At 32.9% G+C, this 24082-nt stretch overlaps 2 protein-coding genes across 2 annotated transcripts in view; one reads left to right on the forward strand and one right to left on the reverse strand.

The window, feature by feature from the left end:
- LOC125069379 (GTP-binding protein Rhes) overlaps positions 1-16765 on the forward strand; it is a 30377-nt gene extending 13612 nt beyond the window's left edge. Inside the window, exons 2-4 of the mRNA XM_047678856.1 lie at positions 667-860; positions 12416-12596; positions 16315-16765. Coding sequence (XP_047534812.1) covers positions 667-860; positions 12416-12596; positions 16315-16765 — 826 coding nt within the window. The remainder of the gene's footprint in view (positions 1-666; positions 861-12415; positions 12597-16314) is intronic.
- Positions 16766-20143: 3378 nt separating this feature from the next.
- Positions 20144-21448, reverse strand: LOC125069392. Its single transcript, XM_047678875.1, has 2 exons — positions 21255-21448; positions 20144-20811 (listed from the first exon to the last, which is right to left on the reverse strand). Exons 1-2 carry the CDS (start codon positions 21388-21390, stop codon positions 20144-20146), a joined length of 804 nt encoding a protein of 267 aa, XP_047534831.1. The 5' UTR covers positions 21391-21448.
- Positions 21449-24082: the final 2634 nt, after the last annotated feature.

Genomic DNA, 24082 nt, shown 5'->3' on the forward strand with positions numbered 1-24082 from the left:
AAAAATGAAAAATGACGTCTGTTATTCGGCCTAATACTTAGCCGTATATATATTCGATGAATAAAGCCATATTTATGAAAGAATCCAATTATCTATGGTTGAGTTCGTGCATTGAGTGATTAGTGAATTGATAGATAGTAAACTTTGGAAATAAAACCATCAAAAAAATTTTTATATTGAAATTGAAACACGGAAGTTCCTTTCCCTTTGTAGTTATAACTTTAGGTATTAAATATATTATTTATTTAAATACTAAATCATTTTTTTTATACTCTCAGATTATTATACATATACAGAAGAATTTATTTAGTGACAATTCACTTAAATGTAGAGGAAACACGCGGACACATATGCAACTGTTCCGGGCCACTGCTTACTATTTTGTGCTCGATAGCAAAGGAGGCCTTAGTCCGGCTTTGGGACACAGGCCGATGATTTACTTTTTTTATAAATACCGGGAATTTTTTTGTCGAACTTTTGTTAAGATTTGCGTTTTTAATATACTTAGCAATTTTATTTTCACAAAAGTAAAGCAATATTTAGTAGAATTTGATTTATTGAGGCTTCATTTACTTTCATCAAAGTTTTTTTCACCAAAATAATGATTTTATTTTTCTTGACTAATAATATTAAAACTTATAACAACATTTGGTTTATGCTATCCAGGTCAGCTCGCGTTGGCAAGACGTCCCTAGTGGCGAGATTTCTCGGAACAAGGTTTGAAGACAGCTACACGCCTACGATAGAAGACTTCCATCGAAAGCTTTACCGTATCCGAGGCGAAGTGTACCAACTGGACCTGTTGGATACATCTGGAAACCATCCATTCCCAGCTATGAGACGACTATCGTTCTTGACAGGTATTTCTTTTTTTATTATTATAATCCAACTAATTTTCTCAAATTTCTAAAAGTAATTATACTCTTTTTATGTCACATGGCTTAAAAATAAGATTGGCCATAAAAATAAGATTTATTTGTATATTTGTATCTCAATATAAACCTTGAGACCTCAGATGCTTTGTTCCTTGTGTGTGTAGTTATACTGGCTCGCTTACTCATCAAGCTGGAACACAACAATAAGAAATACTTGTTATTGTTGTTTGGCGATAGATTATCTGATTGGTGGTACCTATACAGACTGCTTGCACAAAGTCCTACCACCAAAAATAAGTGTCTTTGATAGTTAGTACCTTGTTCAATTGAACCTCCTTGCTCGATTCCACTGATCGCATCTCTACCATTGCTAAGCGTAGAGTTGTTCTCTATCTATGAATGCCCTGGTCTCATAGTAGTGAAGTCAATAAACGTATAGGAACTAGACTATGGATCAAATTATATATGTTGGATCCTAAAACACGTCTAGTTAATAGTTGTTAACTTTATCGTCGTAATTTAAATAAAACAAACCATCCTAAAATACCAACTCTATTATGTAGGTTGGTTCGAGAACTTATATATAGTTCGTAGAAGCAAACGTAAACGTGATCCAGAAATTTATTTCTTCATATATTTTTTATAATAAATAATTATTACACGATTTCCTTTATATTGTACGGAGAGATATGCCATTTATTAAATTATTCATTTATGACAGAAAAACATAATTTGCATGTTTATTAAGGCTCGTAATATTAGCAAGCCAGTTTGTTGGCGTAGTTAACTCCTGCTATACATGCACTAATTATCTATAACTTATATTGTAATACAAAATAAATCATGCAAGCTTTTGGCCCGTAATAATTAGTCAGTTAAGGAGCCCCAACAAATAGTATCTTTAACTTCTTCTTCGATTCGAAATGGCCCAGTGGTTAGAACGCGTGCATCTTAACTGATCATTTCGGGTTCAAACCCAGGCAGAATTTTCATGTGCTTAATTTGTGTTTATAATTCATCTCATGCTCGGCGGTGATGGAAAATACCGTGAGGGAACCTGCATGTGTCTAATTTCCACGAAATTCTGCCACATGTGAATCCACCAACCCGCTTTGGAGCAGCTTGGTGGAATATGCTCCAAAACCTTCTCCTCAAAGGGAGAGGAGACCGTAGCCCACCATTGGGAAATTTACAGGCTGCTAATGTATCTAATAAAAAAGCTCCTTCTTGGAATTTCCTCACTATCCTTACTCTCCTCTTTTATCTAGCGTTTTACCTTTTTTACTGTGTAGGTAGATGGAAGGGCAAATGGGTCATATGATGGTAAGTGGTTACCACCGCCCATAGACATTGGCGCTGTAAGAAATATTAGGCTTTCTTTACATAACCAATGCGTCACCAATCTTGGAAGTTAAGAAGTTATGTCCTTTGTGCCTTTAGTTAAACTCATTCACCTTTAACCGTAATTTTTTTACCACCAAGACAAAGACAAAGCCCTACCACCAAGGACACAAAACAATACTGAGTATTGCTATTTGGTATTAGAATGTCTGACGAGTAGGCTAACTTCGTAATGATCGCAGTAAATTGGTAATAATAATCTTCTCTTTCTAGTATTTCTCACGTTATCTCACAGATTTATTGTCGTTATTAAGAGCGAAATAGCAATAATGTTGCCGTCTCGGTTTTGCATGTTAATGTTACATTCTACTCGTCTTTGAAGGAAGTCTTTCTGATTTATAGGAGTTTGTTAAGTCTTTTTATTCGAGCACATTTTAAATTTGAGTTCGGCTTCACAACTACTTTAAACTTTTATCTCATTAGTGAGGAGTGGTTTTAAATTTTGAAACGATTTACGTTTGTTCTAGTTCTAAATGAAAAAATCATCCTTTGTATTTAAATATCTTACCATTATGGAAGAATATTTTTGAAAAAATAAGATCTTTCCTTACATTCATTTTGCACCAATAATAGTTTTTTAATGAATATTTAATTTAATAATAAAACTAGAGAATGCAAATTACAGAATTTTTTCATACAAGGTAATTGTGGTGTTACAGCTAAATAAATGTAATGTTCTAGAAAAAAAAAAAAAAACAATGAATTTATACATACATTCACATAACTTAATTAATAATGAAAAAAATATGTACATAATATATACATCAGAAGAATAAACATAAAAAAATCACTGTACAGTAAAAATAACATTTATTCTATTACGCATTTATTAATAGATTTCCAAAACGATATCAGTATTAAATATTGGCATATTCATATTTTAATATTTGTTATATATATAAACGGAGTTCCCTGTCGAACACATCTCCTTAATTACCGAATATGATTACGACATCAATCATCGTATTGTTTTCTGAACATACCATTATATATATATAAATGACCCATTGTGATATAACTATTATTCACAGCGTGAGTGTGCCCCAGTTATCTTAGGAATGTATTTGATGTATCTTGAACTAAAGAGAGAAAAAGTTGTATAGCTCAACCACAAACTCGAAATAAAATCTACATACATCACACTAAATTCTTTATCATCTCTTTAAAGCTTTGAATTTATTATTTTGGAAATGATAAAATATATTTAAAGTAACATTTTAATTCAATAAGTACTAATAGTAACACGTATAAAATGCTATAGAGTAAAGCCGCAGTTATTTTCACTCAATTAAAATGACTTTGCTATTTATTTTTTCACCGCTTATGAGTTTACCTGTTAATGAAAATTCTCTACACGTTACTCGGTTTTAGAATTGAAGTGTTTGCACTAAGTATAAAAAGTGAGGATCATTTGGGCAAATTCTACCGCGCAAGTTATATTTACCCCAAAGCCGGCTTGTTGAATTTTCTACAGAGTAATTTTTCTTTAGAAACCACTTTAATGCCTTTTTAGTTAATCCGTTCACATTTTTTTTTTTTTTTCGATTTCTTAAAACACCATTAACCTACTCTATTTCGTATGTTCAATTTGCACTTTGATTAAAATTTTCTGGGTCTTTTTTATATGTTTTTAATCTGATTTTGAGAAAGGCAAATCAAATTGCTGGATTATGGGTCGTTAGTGTATTTATACGATTTAAATTATATCATTTTTATTTTTCTTTATAAAGTGACTACTTTACAAACCACTGATTCGCCCATAATTTGAGGGGGAGGGGGGGGAATTGGGTTAGAGTGTAAGGATAAACCTTTATCAAGTCATACCAAGTGAAGCACCGCGTTCACCCTTTGTATCTGAAGATAATAAGGTTTTGAAGGAATTGCGGAAGGCTAAGATCTATATTAGCATAGCGATTGCTTGATGCAATATCTGATATGAAAAGTCAGAATGAAATCGAACTAGCAATTCATAATAATTAAGAATTTCGAGTTCTTTGATAAACTGCAGTACCAATCACTTTACCCTTAAAAAAATCGAGTTTTTTAACAGTACCAATCACTTTACCCTAATCACGGCTAACCTGTAACAATGTCTACTGTGAATCAACGAAATCATTTTGAGTCAACCCGTTATCTACCTTAAAAACTTTTTAAAATAGAGGAAACTAAAAAAAGTTATACATAATTATTCACGGCTAATATAGTTAATCAAATGATGTCACAAATTGCCGTAACCAATACGATTGATTTGGTTTGATGGCTTGATTTAGGAACTAAGCAACTTTAACATAGCTTTGCCAATTAATAAATTTCAATGAAATTACTTTATGATATAGGTAAGTGGTCACCACCGCTCATAGACAATGGAACTCTAAGAAATATTAACCAGTCCTTAAATCGCCAACGCGCCACCAATTTTGGAAACAAAGATGTTATATACTCGAAATTACACCTGTAATTACACTAGCTCACTTAACTTTTAAGCCGGAACAAAACAATACTACGTATTGCTGTTTGACGGTATTTCTGATGGTCGGTTGCTACTTACCCAGACGGATACAAAGCCCTACCCCCAATTTTTCATTTTTACATCTAATTACTCAATAAAATTGGGATAAAATTAATATTATTGTAAAAAATACAAATATTCTGTGCTACCTTGGGCATATTTCACAATTGGTCCTTGAACCCCAACACATAGGCTACTTTTTATACCTAAAACCTCAGGACCAACCCCTTAAAAACCAAAGCCGCGGGCAACAACTACTGATCTATAAATGATAAAATAAAATAAGTATTCCATCTTTGTCAAAAAGATCCCGAAGGAAATCCCGCGCTCTGAGATTGTAAGTAACAAAATAGATGTATGTGATTTACGCTATATATTTTCATTTGGGGTGAATTTTAATGTAACATTTAATGTACAGTGATAGTGACGTATACGTTAAGAAGTGTTTTATTGAGATATATATATCAATTAATATTAACATTAAGTCCTCAAATATATACTAATTAAAAATAGTTACTGTATAAATCTGGACCGCGTGGAATGGTGGCAAGAATGCTAGCAGCATTTCCCCGTTGAATCGCAATTCCAATCCTCTGGGCAAAAAATTAAGCAGCCCTCCTGTCACCAGTGGAGGCAATACGGCTATTATATATATTAATATGAATATTTGGTTCATATATGAGATATGAGAATTTTAATAATAAATGAGAGAGCATATTAAAGTAAAATAATAGAACACTTTTAATTAAAGACTTCATTTCCGTTAAAGCAACTTTTTGAATGCCTCAAACGGAACTGAGTTTATTTTATTGTCTTGGAAATTATAATATTTATAATTGAAATTAAAGAAAAACGTGTATATATATACGTTTTTTCTCTTTTACCTCAGTCGTACTCAGCGTAAAATAATAATTCATGTACATAAAAATAAAAAAACTAAACATAATTAAAAAAGAAGTATATATATATATATATACTTATATACTTCTTTTTTAATTATGTTTAGTTTTTTTATTTTTATGTACATGAATTATTATTTTACGCTGAGTACGACTGAGGTAAAAGAGAAAAAACGTCAGCGGGACATCCGTTTGGAACAAAACTTCTTTCTTTATATTAAATTATGTTTAAAATAACAGTTAGGTTTCTGAGTAAGAATGAAATATAAATGAAGGAAGGAATTTAAATAATTTTTTTTAAGCTTTGAAAATAAATACTTTACTTTATTATTTACAGTGAAACTATAAAAAAATATTATAAATGTTTTATTAGTATTTTATTATAAAATGTTAGTGTATCTATAAAACTTATTAAGGTTTTTTTTTTTTTTTATAAATCGGAACGCGGACTGCCACCTGATGGTAGGTGACACCCTTGTGCTGTAAGGAATATCAACCATTCCTATCATAACCAAGGGGCCGCAAATAGTGGCTCACACACCCTCAAATTTTATAGATTCCGTGCATATACATAATCCACCTTCCCGTTTTGTCCTTACAGCATCAATAGAGGTGTTATCCCGATAAATGTCACGGATCAAAAGTCATTTGCAATTCCGAATCGGCAATGTATTTAATTACTACAATTTACATTAAGCTTTAAAATTAATTGCTGTGTCACTACAAAGCTTAAAAGCTCGATGAATATTTGGTTATTCGAATTAAACAACGCTGTATTTTTTTTAAATACATTTTAAAGAATTTAAATTTATTTTCATGTTCAACTAAAATTTATATTTTAATAGAATTATTCATATGTCATTCATTCCATTTAAATTTATACGTTTATATTATATATATATATATATATATATATTTCAAAGAAAGAATGTCAAAATACAAGAAGAACGTAGTAAACCTAGTTATTTTGAATATTATTCGGACACATGGGACGCTTGATACTATGGTCACTCTCGCCATAATTTCGACGAATCTGCTTTACGAATCGGTTACTTTACATTTTATTAAGCCTTATAATATTATTCAAAAGTGTTTTAAGAACCTTCTTGAATTAAATATACTTTGATTTTGACTTTATCTCAGAAAAAAATTTGAAAAAAATCATTATTGTACAAATTGTTTGATTTTTTTAATATCCCTTGTCTGCAATAAAACTGTCTCATTTATCCTTGACATCGGAGCACATTGCTTGTCTTATATATTAATAGCGCAAGGCGATTTTTGTCCCAGTGATTATGGGACGATAGCTGCACATAAAAATCGGTTATAGTCTCATTTTGAAGAGCTCCAGCTGTAGATATGCAAAAAATTATATATAATTCTTGATTGCAATTTACGCAATTGTTACGATTTAAAAAAAGATTTAATTTTAGAAAGCGGAAAAAAGTTACTGGCCGGTTAGAGAGCGGTAAAAGAAAAAAACGAAAACGTAAACATTCCAACTGAACTAATGTATACTATTACAATTAAAAATTTAATTTAAAAGAGGCTTCATCATTTTGGCGCCAAATGTATATGAGTGACTTACAGTGTACAATGAAATGAAATCAAAACAAAACTTGCCACAGGTTTTGCTTTGATTTTATTTTATTTTTCAAATTTCCTTTAAAAAATCTTTTGAATAAACGCGAAATTTGGCGAACGACCCCAGGACCCACGTCGCAGGTCTTCCTCTTTAAAATATAATTGATAGGAAAATGAGGAGAAGGGCCACTTGATACTAAGAAGCCACCGCCATCCATATAACCATCTAATTTGGAAATTAAGATGTCATGTTTCTCGTAGCTGTACACTGGCTTACGAGTCGTTACCTTCCATATTTAACCGGCTAATACTTACTTTATAATATTTAAATATTAGAATTATCTCTCTCATTTAAGAAGATTAGCTTAGAAATTGTAATTTATAAACAAATAATTCTGTTCTTTTGAATGATTGATAGTATTCTAAGAAATTACTTTATACGCCTAAATAATTAATCTAATTAATAAATCATAGCCTCGAGGATTGATAAGTTCAATTTATTATTAATGAACAATTAGGTAGAAATGATTAAGTTCCATAGACGTACTATCCAATTAATTCGGTCCCAGAGCAATACATTTGATTCGATACTTGATAAACCAAGTCTGACATAAAAATATGAGAACACGAGGGATTGACATTTGATTTATAGTAAAATATAAAAGCTTTAATATTTTTTTATTAAAATACTGTTTAAGCACATGCATATGAACACACACAATAACGACACACCCACAAACTCAAAGAGACGCAGGTTGTACACAAATGATATGCAGGTTTCGTTCTTATCATATACTGACTCGCGGTGCTCGCGACTCCGTTCGCGTGATTTTAAGCCTCAAAGGTTTGAGTATTAAATGGTTGACATATCTGTGTATCATTGAGTCAATGATGTCTAGCACGTAGTGCCGTCGGGGATTAAAGCGTCGATTTTTTGACAGAGTCACATAAAGCTAGTTGCGTGTGGACTCGCTTAAAAGTAAACGTATAAACATAAAATCATCTGCGCCGCACCCATTTATACTTATAGAGTTAAAGAGTTTCATAATATCTCGATTTTAATAAAACAAATTACCCTAAGGTAACTACAGTATAAATCAGTGAAAACCGCATCCAAATCGGTTAATCCGATTCCGAGATTAGCGGTAACAAACAAATAGAGAAACAGACAAAAAATCTGAAAATCATATTAAAGTGATCTATTGCATTAATAAATACCCCCAGTAATATTTTTTCTCAAATATATTCCATATACTGATTTCGATCCGTTACGATTTTATTATATGTATATATAGACTAGCTACCCGACAGGAAGGACTGGGTATTTTTTTAAAATATTTAATATATATATATATATAAAGGCAAATCTCGATATCTATTAGGATAGGCCATTTGTTTATTATTTTCGTAAGAAACTATAATTACACAATATAAAAATTATGAGGAACATAGGCGATTCGTCGCAGACGTGGTAGCGCTTGCCGTTGTACCCCACAATAATGGCGACATTCAAAATTTCCCGCCAACCATCGATACGACGCTTCACCAGACCGACTAGCTGTCAAATCTTGTTTCCTCGTAATTTAAAAGATGGCGCTAGTGATGCGCCGTCGTATATTATAACCATTAATTGACAAATAAACCGTCTGAGTTTCTTACGCTGGTTCTCTTCGGGTTAAGAAACTTTATTTTCAGAACCAATGGTAGTTTAATTAGTCTATCAATAAGTAAGTGTAACGCATTCATTGTATATTGAAAGAAGAAATTTGATTTGATTTGTTTGAAGTACAAAAATACAACAAAATCTAATTTTTTTGGGCCAAGAATCTTGCGGAGCGTATACAGAAAACACCCACCAAAACTTCATCACGATTGAAAGATTGGTCTATGTCTGTAGGTTTATCCTCTGTGCGCATAGAGTATAAACCTACAGACATTCTAGATATTAAGCATTCTGGTTTCTTCATAGACACTAAGCTTTCATGTTTCTTCAGTGGATAGTTTAAAATACTTATATTTAATATTTAATAATTTTAAGAAAATCAAGCGAAAATAAAAACGTATTAATCCCTTTATGATTATATAAATTAAAATTCAATGGAATATTGTAAGCATTAATTTTCGTGATCACAATTTTCATGACAAATAATAATATTTACTATGCAGGTGTGTTTAAAACGTTTGCAGTTATTGATAATTAAATTAAAGTGTTATAAATGTCCATTTAAAATTTAACGATTTAATTACAGCATGAAGCACTGTTAATTATGGATTGAATTACTAATTTGTCAACGCTTGTGTTTTATCATTGAAAATAAATAATATAAATACAGATTCAAGAAATTAACAATAGGTATTCTACAAAACATGAATGCGTTTAAGTAACAGAGTTCGAAGTATATTTTGGTTAAGATTAAGACACCTTAGTTATATACCACAGATGATAAAAGAAGGCAGATTCAGACGCACGGAAAATTTTAGCGACGCAATGAAAGCGAATACAAATTCCCGGTGGTGGGAAACGACGCGTCATTTTGTTAATACTCCAGAAGTGCTGTCTTTTAACTATTAATAATTTCTTTATAAAACGTTTTATAATCTGAGCGTCCGTAATATTCCACTGTAATATGTAAACGCTTGTTAAGGATACGGTTTGGAGCTTTTTCCACCATGCGGATTGTATATGTGGCAGTGTATCATTATAACACGGTGTCTTAAATCTTATTCAGATAAATAATACACCTGATCATAAGGTCACCTTCGCCGTAATTCCGATGAATTTGCTTTACGAACCGTTGGTTACTTTACATTTTATTAAGTCTCTTAAAGTTATACAAAAGTGTTTATAAGAACCTTCTTGAATAAAGTATATTTTCACTTTGACTTTATCTCGCGAGCACTTTTGAATCAAAAAATAAAAAAATGATGTAATGTTTGATTTTTTTTATATATCTTGCCTGCAATAAAACTGTTTCATCTATAGAAAAAAAATCACAGAACTATAAACTATAATTCTGCTCCACTTTGAGTTTTATATGTGACAGTGAAGAAGACAAATTACTTTTTTTTATTGAGTTACATTTTCATTGCGGTACGGTAAATTTATTTTTTTACGGTATTGAGTTTCTAGTTGTAGATATTTACTAATAATATTTAAGTATAGTTGCTGTATATCTTATGGATTATATGGTGGTACGTGTGTAATGGTTCAGAAATCTCCCACAGCTGGACAGATGTGCAGAAATAAATAGTTTTCTACACTACCGGAGCCGAGATGGCCCAGTAGGAGCCGATATGGCCCAGTGGTTAGAACGAATACATCTTAACAGACGATTGCGGGTACAAATCCAGGCAGGCACCACTGATTAATACATCTCATGCTCGGCGCTGAAGGAAAACATCGCGAGAAAACCTGCATATGTCTAATTTCAACGAAATTCTGCCACATGTATATCCACCATCCCACATTTGAGCAGCGTGGTGAAATCTGCACCAAATCATCTCCCGAAAAGGGAGAGGAAAATGCAAGTGAAAATGAAAAGCATTGGGAAATTTACAGGCTGTTACTGTGTTATACTACGGATTACCATATAATACACTTCTTATAATTCTTCCGAATTTTATGAGGAAAGGCATAATATATTCCTCACAATTAAAAGGATTTTCTTTTCAGCCGAGCGCGAAGTTATAAGTAAACACAAATGTTTTACTCCGTCTTTAATAAAGGTCACGGATTAAAAACAAAATATACTTCATTCAAGACTTTTGCAGGCACTTTTGAATCGTCATTTCTTACAAATGAAGCTACAACTAGCAAACAGTTCAGAATGTGGATTCAACCGAGAAGAAACGGCAAAATACAAAAGATACTCTCTGATATCAATTAAAGAACATATGAGTATTATTTTTATCTTATTCCGGTAATAGTCGCTTTATTAATGTCGCAGCTAGTTAATAAAATTAGCCATTCAATGAAACTCCAAGTCACTTAAAACAGCGCCGTTCAACCAGCGACCTGAATGACATCAGTCAATTTACCTTCCGTTCATAGAATAGAGTCATTTGCTTTAGACTCTCCTTTGTTTTTTCAGAAATTTAGTGAATAAAAATCGTCTCTGTTAACTCTTTATCACTAAAGTGTTTTCAAACTAAAATCGGTGGTACGAAAGCGCAACACTCGTCAGTACAAATCAATTATTCGTCAGTAATAATCGTTTAAAATAACAACAGTAGAAAATACCTATTTGTAGTAAAACATCTATATCTAGGGGGTATGATCAATTTAGATGCCCTGAAATAAGTCATGTCGTACATGACTTATTTTATGCTGTTATGTCTCCGCCGCCGCTTCCTACTCCCTTTTGTGTACGAAGGACATATACTATATACTTCGTTATTATTTATTATATTTAATAAGCGATATATTTTATCAATAAAATTGACATTATTATTTATGTAACTCCACATATATATACACTCCTTTACTTTAATTATAAATTATTTCAATGAACATCAATTTCGATCACACCTGTCGGAAGTCTTGTGACGTATATATATTTTTGTAAATATTCACACTGAACTGAATGTGAATGAATACTCTTGAATGTGATACGACCGTTCTGAGATGTAAGTATTAATATTTCTGCGAGACGGCTGTGACAATACAGGGTGTTAAAAAGAAAAAGATTCACGGAAGCAACAAAGGTCGGCAAGCGAGGTAGTTTGCATGCAATCTTGTGTAACATGCGCCATTATAGAGAAATTTAGTGCTCAGATAACTTACCTATTAGTTTGTAAGATGGTTTACGGCGTGGTGATTACAAACGTCGCAGGCGGGGTATAGTTCTATGCAGTTTAAGATGTTATTAAACTTTACGTTACTCGAAATTTAAGTTTTAGTTTGCTTAATATTTTGATAGCTATTTAATATCGTTTTCATTATTTATATAAAATCGCTATATACAATGTCAAAAGCTTATTAAAATCCGTTAAATTCCTTAGGGTGCGTTGAGATTGAAATTTCAAGGTCAAAATTGAGTTCAGCTACGTAATCTTTACTTAGCATTAACTTAATCTCCTTACTTCGTACTATATATGTATTTTATAGTATGTTCATACGTATTTTAATATGATGTTTTTTTTAACAGGTGATCTATTCGTGCTAGTATTCGCAATGGACTGTCGTGAATCTTTCGAAGAGGTGATTCGACTTCGCGAGCAAATCCTGGAGACTAAGGCTAGTGCGAGCAGCGGAAGCAGCCGGGGTCGGAAACAAGCCCCCAGGGTGCCAATGGCAATTGCTGGAAATAAATGCGACAGAGAACTAAAGTACGTGTGTATATTATAGTATATTTAATATTCAAAGTATTTGAACATATTATTGTAACTGGATATATTGCTATCGTTATGGATGCAATTGAATTTAAACTATTGCTTTTCAAATTCGAGTTTAGGAATTCAGTTCGTACGCATATTTATACTTTATACAAACAACTCAGTTTAAATATATTAGTTATTACTATATTCAAATTTATATCAGCATCGATTTAATTGTATGTTATATAAATTATTTTTTATTTTGGAATAGATTTATAATGTTTTTTTTTTTATGTTTAAGCTAGTTAGTAAGCTATTAATTTTCTCAAGTGACCACAAAGAAACAACTGAAGTATTCTCATTTAAAGTATTGAAAGATCGCGGATTTAAAAACATTATGTTGCATCTCATTATAACTTTGTTCTACTATAGTTTTAACATGATTTTTTTTATCATAATGTAACTATGATAATAAATACATTATGATAAAAAAAATAAAATAAAATCCTAGATATCATAATTCCTGTAGTCACACATATTTTAAACCAATCCATTATCCTTTGTGAATTCCCTGAATCCTGGAAAGACGCACAAGTCATCCCCCTCCCCAAAAAAACAAATCCTTCATCTTACACTGATTATCGTCCTATATCCATTCTCCCTTTCCTGTCTAAAGTACTTGAGCGCCTTATTCACAATCAATTAAACCAATACCTTTTAAAAAATGTCCTATTGAATCCTTTACAATCTGGCTTTCGTCCTGGTCATAGTACGACTACGGCTCTGATCAAAATAACTGATGACATTAGATTAGGAATGGATAATCAACAGGTTACTGTGTTGACATTATTAGATTTTAGTAATGCTTTCAACACTGTAGACTTTGATATTCTTCTTGCTATTTTGTGTTCTCTTAACATATCTCCTAAAGTAATTGATTGGTTTCATTCTTACATGTATGGGCGCCGGCAACGGATAAGAGTTCAAGATTCTTTCTCAGAATGGGCTCCTATAACTGCTGGCGTTCCACAAGGTGGCGTGTTGTCTCCCCTCTTGTTTTCGGTCTTTATAAGTACCATCACTTCTCGTATATGTTCTCTCTATCACCTGTATGCAGATGATCTTCAGATCTATTCACAAAGTAAAATTGCGAACCTTCCTGAAACTATACATTTAGTTAATAATGATTTATTAAATATTTCAAAGTGGTCTACTGCATTTGGATTACGTGTAAACCCAAATAAAACACAGGTGCTGATTATTGGTAGTTCAAAATTAATTTCACGTATATCTTTTTCGGATCTCCCGGCTGTACACTTTAGCGGTGTTAACATACCGTTCAGTGTTACAGCTAGGAATTTGGGAATTACCTTTGACCAGCACCTATCTTGGGAACCACAGATAAGTGAGACTAGTAAAAAAATTTTTGCAGCCGTTGGCTCCCTTCGAAGATTACGCAACTTTCTACCCATCCCTACCAAAATTATGTTAGCACAGTCACTCCTACTACCAATTCTCGATTATGCTGACGCATGTTATCTTGATCTAAAAGAGGAGCAACTTAATAAACTTGAGCGTCTCCAAAATCTTTGCATCCGATTCATATTTGGTCTTCGTAAATTTGATCACGTTTCTGAATTTCGTAAAAAGCTCAAGTGGCTCCCAATCCGGCTTCGCAGGAATACTCACATCCTTCAACTTCTGTACTGTATTCTGTTCAATCCGTCCTCTCCTTCATATCTAAAAGAACGTTTTCAATTTCTCAGTTCTTCACATAGCCATAATCTTCGTTCTGAAGAGAATTTGGTGCTAAAAATACCTCCCCATACAACATCTTTTTATAGTGACTCATTTACAGTCCATTCAATTCGTCTTTGGAACTCTCTTCCACTAGAAGCAAGACGTGCACCAACTATTACTTCTTTTAAAAAAATGATAAAAGAGCACTATCTTGCTTCATGAAGAAATACTGCAATTCAATATTTTATTTATTATGTAAGTATCTATAGTATGTAAATGTATATATTTATAATGTATATGTATATTATATTGTTATATAAGTATATATTTATTTATGTATACATGTATATATATATATATATATATATAGTATCTATTTTTTATTATATTTTTTATGTATTAAATAATTTGTACACCCCTACCATCCTATCTCTCTCCTCTACCAAAGGTTGCCTGGAAGAGATCGCTGTTTTAGCGATAAGGCCGCCTATTGTACATTTTTCTTTTCTTTGTTTTTGTTGTACTCCTATTATTTTTGTCTATATTGGTGTGCAATAAAGAGTATATAAATAAAAATAAAATAAATAATTAGACGTATGAAAGGTATATACGTATACCTATACGTATACACGTAGGTAGGTACGTATTATTCAAAAGGGTTTGTATCTGTTCTAAATGTGATGAAATTTTTATACGTGGTTGTAAAGCAGATCCCATAACATATAAGATCACTATAAAAGGTAATTCGTAATGAGAACCGATTATTATGTATCATCATTCTCCTGCCCTTATCCCAATTATACTTGGGGTCGGCGCAGCATGTCTTCTTCTTCCATACTTCTCTGTCGGACGTCATCTCACAAGTAATATTCTTTCTAACCATATCGTCTTTCACACAATCCATACATCGTTTCTTTGGTCGTCCCCTACCTCTATATCCATCCACATCCATTCTCAAAACCTTTTCGCTTCTTACGTCGCACCCGCCCGTTCCGGTGCAACAACCCTTGTCCATTTCCCACAGGAGCCGGGTGCTGCCCCTGCGCGTCGCCTGTAGGGTACGCCCTAGCCCTATCACTCGTATGGTTTTTACTGTCCATGCTCCTAAGGGTTTTGGCTTAAATTTTTATGGTCGGCCGCCTGCCTGACACCAACCCTCCTTGGAAATGCTGTCGTGGTGGTTTACCCGCCACCGTGCGGGTAGCCCAAAGTGCAGGTGATATGCAGTGTGTACGGGTAGAGTTGGGTAGAGTGAGGTAGAGGTAGAGTGTCACGGGTAGAGTTGGGAAGGTCCTATTCTAATCCGAGACCATCACGGATTATTATGTATCTATTACAAAAAACGAATACTCACGAGCAAATATTACTTATCATCTGATTCAACCTTTCTGGCACAGTGAACGCCTATAGACGTTTACAACTACTTAGCTATGGTGTCTAGAGTTCTCTGTCTCTATCAATAAATATTATTGCCTTGCCTTTATTATACTGTAAACTAAAAAAATTACTCACTAAATATAAAGGATTAGATTTCATCATTAAGAAGTTATATATTACCCGCGCGACTCGTAACGTAAACAAAGTTTAATGAATTTAGTTATACTTTTAATTTAATAGTTTTTAGTGTGTTAGGAGACCCGGGAGGATCACGAAAGCCTCGCCCGACAGAGATGGATAGATGTAATTTATTGCGAACTACAATAGAGAAGAGATGATAGATGACCGTACTAAGATTTCTATAAATTATGTGTTATGACTTATTAATACTATTAGTATAATGTGATTAGGATCATTTGATAGTCTTAAATCTTTTTGAAACAATTTTGTCTTGATGTTTTTGTCCGAGAAGAATTTTAGGAAACATATTTTTGAAAGATTGTTTGGAAATTAATAAATTACCAAGATTATTTTGATAAGTGGAAAACATAATATCTATTAAGTTATTTTGTTAGTGACAAAAAAAATTTAGTTATTGGTTTATTTTGTTCAGGACTGTACAGCCAGAGGAGGCAACCGCTTACTGCGCGACGCAAGACTCCGCCTGCGTGTTCGTCGAAACATCGGCTAAAAGAAATTTTCACGTCGACGATCTTTTCTATGATCTTTTCGTAGTCGCTAATCTACCATTAGAAATGGCACCTAACCATCACAAGCGTGTCAGTACGGCCTTCGGTAGTCCCTGTACCCTACCCCCAACGAGCAGTCAAAGTAGTAGAAGTAAGAAATGCACCTTATCGATAAAGCGGCGTTTATCAGACGCCTGTGGAGTCGTCGCACCAAACGTCCGGAGACCTAGCATTCGCACTGACCTTATGATTATGAGAACGAAAACTTGTGCCAAAGGCGATGGAGATAGCGGCAGTGGAAGTCCGAAGCTCAACTTAAATAGGTTAGTACGATCGAGCACGCAAAACGATAAACGTTCATGCGCGATACAGTGATAGTAAAATAAATGAATGTAGGTATATAAATGTTGAGAGGATTATTGGTCAGGTGCTAAATGAAGTCGATTTAAGGCGATTATACGTCCTAGTAGATGATCGACTCGATTTTGAGGAAACCCCAACATTAAAAGAAGGCACTCAATGGATAAAATATATAATATTTAAATCGATCGTATTAAGTACCATTAAGGTAACTACGTAAATTGGTCGTGTTGCTTCGTTGGATTTTAAAGCAGTGTGTAATAAAATATAACAAGCTTAGTACATGTAACCATTGACTACATCTATGTGTGTAACAATTTTACTTAATTGCTTTTGTATTATTTGTAAATCTTTCGAAATTATTTCTGTATATGAATCATATGTTTGTTATTAAAATATTTTTGCTGTAATTCGAGAGTTTAAATTATAAATCGTTGAAAAGGGACCAAAAATTGTTCTCGCTATTGGGTTGGATATAAGCTTCTATGGAATAAACATAATGAAATTGCATTAAAGTATAAAATAATTTATTTTAATTTTTGTTATTAAAAAGTTAATTAAAAATAATTGTTATATATGTAAAATTACATATAGGGAGAAGAAATAATATATGGAATTTCTCTTTACGTATCAATATATCGTGTCGTTTATATCATATTCTCTTGTTCTACTATGTATCTTTGTGATTACCTGTACCTTCTTGTCCGTGCGAAAATAAATATGTTTGTAAAAAAGTTGATTGTATTTTTTTTTTATTCTAACATCTCATCTTCTTCATCTACATCACTCTCGATTTATACAGCCTGCTTCATACATACACCACTGTCTCGGTGTGCTAGTAGCTAGATATAAAGCTGCAAAATTGATCCTGGGTTCAAACCCCAAGTTGGACTGATAAAAACACCAACAGCCAAGAGTCTGGAAGTTAGAAATGTATCCCGTGCGTCGAAATGGACGTAAAGCCATTAATCCTACGCCTAGACACTTTCTGGTCGTGTCGAATTTGCCGTCAGATCGGATAACGTGACTAACGCAAAAGAGAGTACACCTGTGTTTATGCTCACACTTGTGAACTATATTATGTCCTACATATTTGGCTGTTCTCATCATAATCATGATACTACATCAATAGTATTTTCTATTATAACAGTTCAAAAATTTTTCGTCAACGTTAAACACAAAATTAATTATTATGACGAAGTAAGTACATGCAAATGTCACGGGTGTCAGCCGGATTTAGTCATAAAACCATAACCGTAAAAGGTCTATTATTTCCATGCGGCGAGACAAATCGACTTCTCTTTACAAAGATAATAATTAATAAAGTAATAAAAAAACATTTTTCTGAGTTTGGTTTATTTTAGTGTACCCATATGTTTTCGTGACCTGGCAGTATCACAATTTAAATATTAGGATTTTCTTTTCTTATCGAAGTATTGTGCTTATATCCGATATCAATGAATCTGAATGTGTTTTCGAAAGGGAAAAAAAAATCAGAGTAAAGTCCGGTAGGTGTTGTCCATTCCAATCAAGCACATCTTGAGTTCTAAGAGAAGGACAAAAGTAAATATTGGGTCCAAGATCTAGTGACCGGGTGGCTAAACAATTTTCACATAAATAAGTTTTCCATGAACCATCATAGCGCGCTCGCGTTAATCTCCCTGCAGCCCTAAGTTCTGAAGTTGAGTTGAGAAGTTCTTAAGCATATAGCTTTGTTGACAACAATTGTTTTGTTAATTATGTCTTTGTTACACATTTGCGCAGACTCATTCAACTCATAACATAGTACAATAGTTAGCAAATTGTTTCTATATTAACGTTATTTTAATTATTTGTACATTACATTTTAAATGTGGATGTTTTGTCGGTCAAAATTTATCAATTAAATCATATTTTATGTTATCTAAAATTACACAGTACTTTTATAATGTTAAACGATAAAATCTGACTGTAAAACCTGTCACGCTATTAAGCAATTTAAAAGAGGTAAAGAAAATCATCAAATATAGTTTTTTATTTTTTTATTATTCGTTTTAAATGAACAGAAAAACATATTGGAAATTTACAAACCAGTTTTTTATACTTATATAATCAGTGAGTACATTGGTAAGCATTATTATAAGCTTAAATTATGAAAACTCATTATACACGTACTACAATATACACATTTGGGCTTGAACACGTAAATCAAATTGAAATTCCTTTGATCAATATTAAAAAAAAAAAAAATCACAATATAGATATTTAAAGTTGGGTCTAGTAAGCATGATACATACTCGTGTCAGACATCGTGTGTTATATAATTCAGCAACTGAAGAATAAAGAAACTTTTAATTAATATATATTGAAGCTGTTACTTAATTATAATTAAGACAAGAACTACCAAAGGTTCGCAAAATTAAATACCCTGCGAAGACCCGGCGTGAGAAACTGAGACATCAACTTGTGTCAAGGTAAGAGTCACATGCTTTGACTACTAGTCTAGGTATATATTTTAAATAACATAATCAGATAGTAATAAAATAAAAAAGGAGCGTAACTCTCTTCAGTTACTTTAGCGTCATCCAACAATATTTGTATAATGTGTTCCGGTTTAAATAAGCAAATGTAATTACAGGCCCATAGTACATCGTCAATTTTGGTTTATGCTACTCGTAGTGCCTGTGGAAATGCGCGAAGGAAACCACTTACCATTAGAGAACTGAAATGCTAATCAACCTTCTTAAATAAACAATAACAAATCAGACTAACGAGCCGTTTCTCGGTATTAAGTAGATTTTCACTACTTTATTATTCTCTAAGTAAAGTTACGTAGGATAACAACAGCCTGTAAGTATACCACTGCTGGGTGAGGGCATCCCCTCTCTTTGAGGAGATTTCTAGCATATTCCACCACGCTGGTCCAATGCGGGTTGGTACACACATGTGGCAGATTTTTATTGGAATTAGACACTTGAAGGTTTCCTTACGATCTTTTCCTTGCACCGCTGAGCACGAGATGAATTATAAACACAAATTAAGCACATGGACATTCAAGGTTTTAACTCGCAATCATGGGTTAAGATGCACGTTTAGTAGTATAGGGATATGCATATATGTATATATATATATATATGATATCCTATGCCGGCCTAGTGGCCAGCTTGGCATTGGATACCTATCATTAATGATGTAAAATATATGTACTAATTAAATCGAACCATAGATTTTCGTACAATCGTGAAACGTTAAAATAATAATAAAAGAAACGAAAAAAAAACCGGCAATGGTAAATAAATCTAAAATTATAGTTAAAAGTTATAACTATTTGAATAAAACAAATATATTTTTGTAAACAAATATATTTTTATAATACATTATTTACAATTACTATTTATTTAAAAACAGTGTCAATCATGACTTATGTTCTAGATTTTTTAACAGCAAATTAATTAATCGTTTTTGGAGACGATCCGATTCATTCGAAGAAGGCACGTTTTGTTTCATTTTATCGTAATCTGTTTTGATATCGTCTATAAGCATCATTACTTTAATTTTAAACATTCTAGACTGTTCTTCTGTCATCGTCTCAAATTCAGGAAGCAGACTCATGAGAAAATACCTCATAGATTCACCACTCGACCTTGGAGGATCAGGTATTGGATTAAATATTTGTTCTTCCGTTAATTTCGTTTCTTTTTGTTCTGTTCTTCTGGTTTTACGACTTGAGATAACGTTCCGTTTTCTCTTACGGATCGGTGAATCCGGTTGAGATGATATTAATGGGTCGAGATTTGTTTCTTCATCAGTAATTTCTGTGTTTATTGTATCAACTATTGTTTGGGTGTCGTCTTCTGATTTCACTGCACATATAAGAATATCTGCATCTTTTCGAATGTTCCTTACAGCGCCTGCACTGTGAATTTCATCTTTATATTCCAAGCAATTAAGAGGTTTCATAAATGGTAGGACGAAGTGTAAGTATGGCGCTAAGTAATACGGTTTCTTTGTCTTTTCACTTGGTTTCAGAGATCTGAGAAGGGAACTGCGTATATTACGCCATTTTTCTTTACATTCAGTAACTGAAAAAAATATCGTAATTTAATATAAATAAACAAAAGGATTATTATATTTAATAATTTAAATATGGCTAATATAGTTTATGGATTTTATTAAATCATATTATCGCAAAACTTGCATTCATTACAAACAACTTTGCGTGATTGTGAACTATGATTTTATTATATTTTGTAAAACGTAAATGTGTTACATTTTTAAATTAAGTTGATATATTATATTAATAATTCATAAGACGTAAATAACTCTCAATCGTAAGGCAATAATAATCATTAATTTGGAATTAAAGCTTTGAACAGAGTGGCGATCGTTTGGCCGAAGCGCTCTCGTTCCATTAGCATCTCAATTACAAATACATTAAGTCTACAATCGGTCGTCAACGTTGCTTGAATGCAGTCTACAACGCTGTAATTGATAATACAGTATTAATGCAATGCTGTTTGTTTACCTGTTAAATCGGTACTTTGTGAAACTTGCGTCCACGCTTCGTCTGCTAAATCTTTACGATTGTATTCCGGTAAATAGTTGTTGTAGAGACATTCGTATTTTTCGATTTCTTGTACTAGTCGTATTTCAGACGCCATGTTAGTTACGTCATGCGGCGCGACGCGGTAAAGGCGCGCGGTTGGCACTCAACGTGCGGGCCGACTATTGGTCATGCCGCGAGCGTGCTGCACCCTCCCCGCGTCGCGTCAGGGCCGCGTCTCACTCGAGTACCGTTCGTGTGCGTTCGGCATAGCCGAGGAATTGAGAATGGGCCGCACGCGTGACGTAGTCAGTTCGTTGACACTATCAAGGTGAATGAGAGGCGTTAATAATATGATACAATTGCGCACTTCGTATTAAAACGCGTCCCAGTTTCTACTACAATGTAGGTTCATACTCATATAAGCAGCTAAACTTCTTAAAAAGTTAATCATTTACATTTAAATTTATTATTAAATTTTACTTACATACAACATAATTACTAAGTTAACAGCAAGAAATATTTGCAACGTATTAACTTTATTACCCGTATTTTGATTTGTAAACAAATCGTAAAAAGTACGTAAAACGTAAGTATGTGTCGAAACTTTATTTCTGTGCACCTGACCCTAATTACAGACGGGCAAACACACTTTATTTACCCAATCGAGGATTGCTTTCGACGAAAACATTTTATACCTCTTTCGTACCCTATACCGTAATACATACTGATATAACGCTTTTATCATCACTCGAATGTGCCGTACAAGTGTGTGTATTGATCTCCGTGTGCTAAAAGCAATTATTCTTAAGATATTGATGAATTTTGACTGATATTCACTTTCATAATAAAACAATTAATTATAAGTAAGTTCTCTATGAGTATCTAACTATTAAAATCTGCAACTTTTTTCGGGAATGGCTCTGGCGATAGTATTTTAATAATATTTCGGGGCCATTTAATGTTCAAAATGAACGGCGAAAATTTGTGCGTGTTAACTTAAGTATGCAGAAAAAAAACGACGGGGTCATTTTTTTTTAGCGGATGCATAATTTTGACTGAGCATCAATAGACATTTAGGACGAGGGTATTTTTTGTGATTCCTGTCAATTTTATGAATAGTAGAATATACCCACCTCACTTGCAAAGGACACAAAATGTAAACAAATTCGGCGTTTGACAAATTATATAGAATAAACCAGAGTTCCAGGTACAAATATTTTAGGAATATATAAATTAGTAAAAATTAGTAAAATTGTCTATGTCTAAATCTCATTTTCTTCTATAAAATATTTGACAGAACGCCAGTAGCAAGTTTGAGTAGGGTCTATGTCGGAGAACCCTGTATTATATTACATTAATTATTATTAATTAGTAGTAAAACTAGACATTCACTTTTAGTGATAAAAATATAAAGATTACGATCCGGATCCGGAAGATCCGGTCAACTTTTATTACAGATTATTGTATCGATTTACTTATTTTTTTTTCGCTAACTTTTCATTTATTATGGATGTTATAAAATCGTATCATACTTCGTTAAATTTCTCAAAGTAATGCTCAGCCTCACAGCGAGCAGAATCCCATTTAATGAAAACGCAACTTAGCACGTTACGAGAATACGTTTATGTGTGTGTTTAATGGCTCATGTTTGTTTTTAATAAAATACAGGATTTCACGACATTGTCTACGTGTGTGGCATTTTTATAAGTAATTTGGTATAACATTCAAGTATTTTTTTATCTATATCTACTTAAAATATTTTGTAAAGAAGGCGAAAGCTTTGAGTTAGGTATAGTGTATACGATACAAGTTCGGTAGTGAATTCGATGCAGTAATAAAGTAGAACGGACAACCTTTTGTCATGCACCTGTGACCGATGAAATTATTGTTCTAGCTTACCCTTTTTAAGGCGCCGTACCTATAAAACCTACAAAACAAAATTATTTTCATTATTATTATCAAATCACACATATTAAATAAATTAATTAATATTAAATAAATATTGGATAGCATCACATAAATTACTCTAATCCCAATGTAAGTAACTAAAGCACTTGTTAATTGTCAATTTTGTAGATTCCATTTTCCCCAAGGTTTTAAGTAGAGACAAGAATGGAATGGAAAATCAGAAGTAACGACGGTACCACATATACCCACAACCAAGACAACATAGAAAACCACTGAACCCCTTCCACATCGACTCGGCCGGGAATCGAACCCGGAACCTCGGAGCGGCGCACCCATGAAAACCGGTGCACACACTACTCAACCACGGAGTTCGTCATATATTGTCTGAGTCAATAGTGTTTGTAACAGCTTCTGTGTCAATGAAGTATTTACATTTTTCGTTTTGATTTCAACGTGACATTAGAATAACCGACGTATGCTACTATTTAAATGACTATACATATATTTGATATTACAATTTATAATGTACATACGACTTTTTAATTTTATTTATGTATTTTTGAGCCGAGATGGCCCAGTGGTTAGAATGCCTGCATCTTAACCGATGATTTCGGGTTCAAATCCAGGCAGGCACCACTGAATTTTCATGTGCTTAATTTGTGTTTATAATTCATCTCGTGCTCGGCGGCTGCATCTGTCTAATTAAACTGTGTCTAGTCAAACCGGCATTGGAGCAGCGTGGTGGAATATGTTCCAAATCTTCTCCTCAAAGGGAGAGGAGGCCTTTAGCCCAGCAGTGGGAAAATTTACAGGCTGCTAATGCTAATAATGCTAATGATACTTGTATTTATTTATATAGATTTTTTTTATTAGTACAGTTTGGAAGATATCACATACAT

Source organism: Vanessa atalanta, chromosome 15 (assembly GCF_905147765.1).
Source record: "Vanessa atalanta chromosome 15, ilVanAtal1.2, whole genome shotgun sequence".
In the NCBI taxonomy this organism is placed as follows: Eukaryota; Metazoa; Arthropoda; class Insecta; order Lepidoptera; family Nymphalidae; genus Vanessa; species Vanessa atalanta.

What these genes read in the sequence shown, in the direction of transcription:
- LOC125069392 (XM_047678875.1), bottom strand. Translation starts at nt 21,390, where the DNA reads ATGGCGTCTGAAATACGACTAGTACAAGAAATCGAAAAATACGAATGT. An exon ending in ACAAAGTACCGATTTAACAG is followed by an intron (nt 20,812 to 21,254) that starts GTAAACAAACAG and finishes TATTTTTTTCAG; the next exon opens with TTACTGAATGTAAAGAAAAA.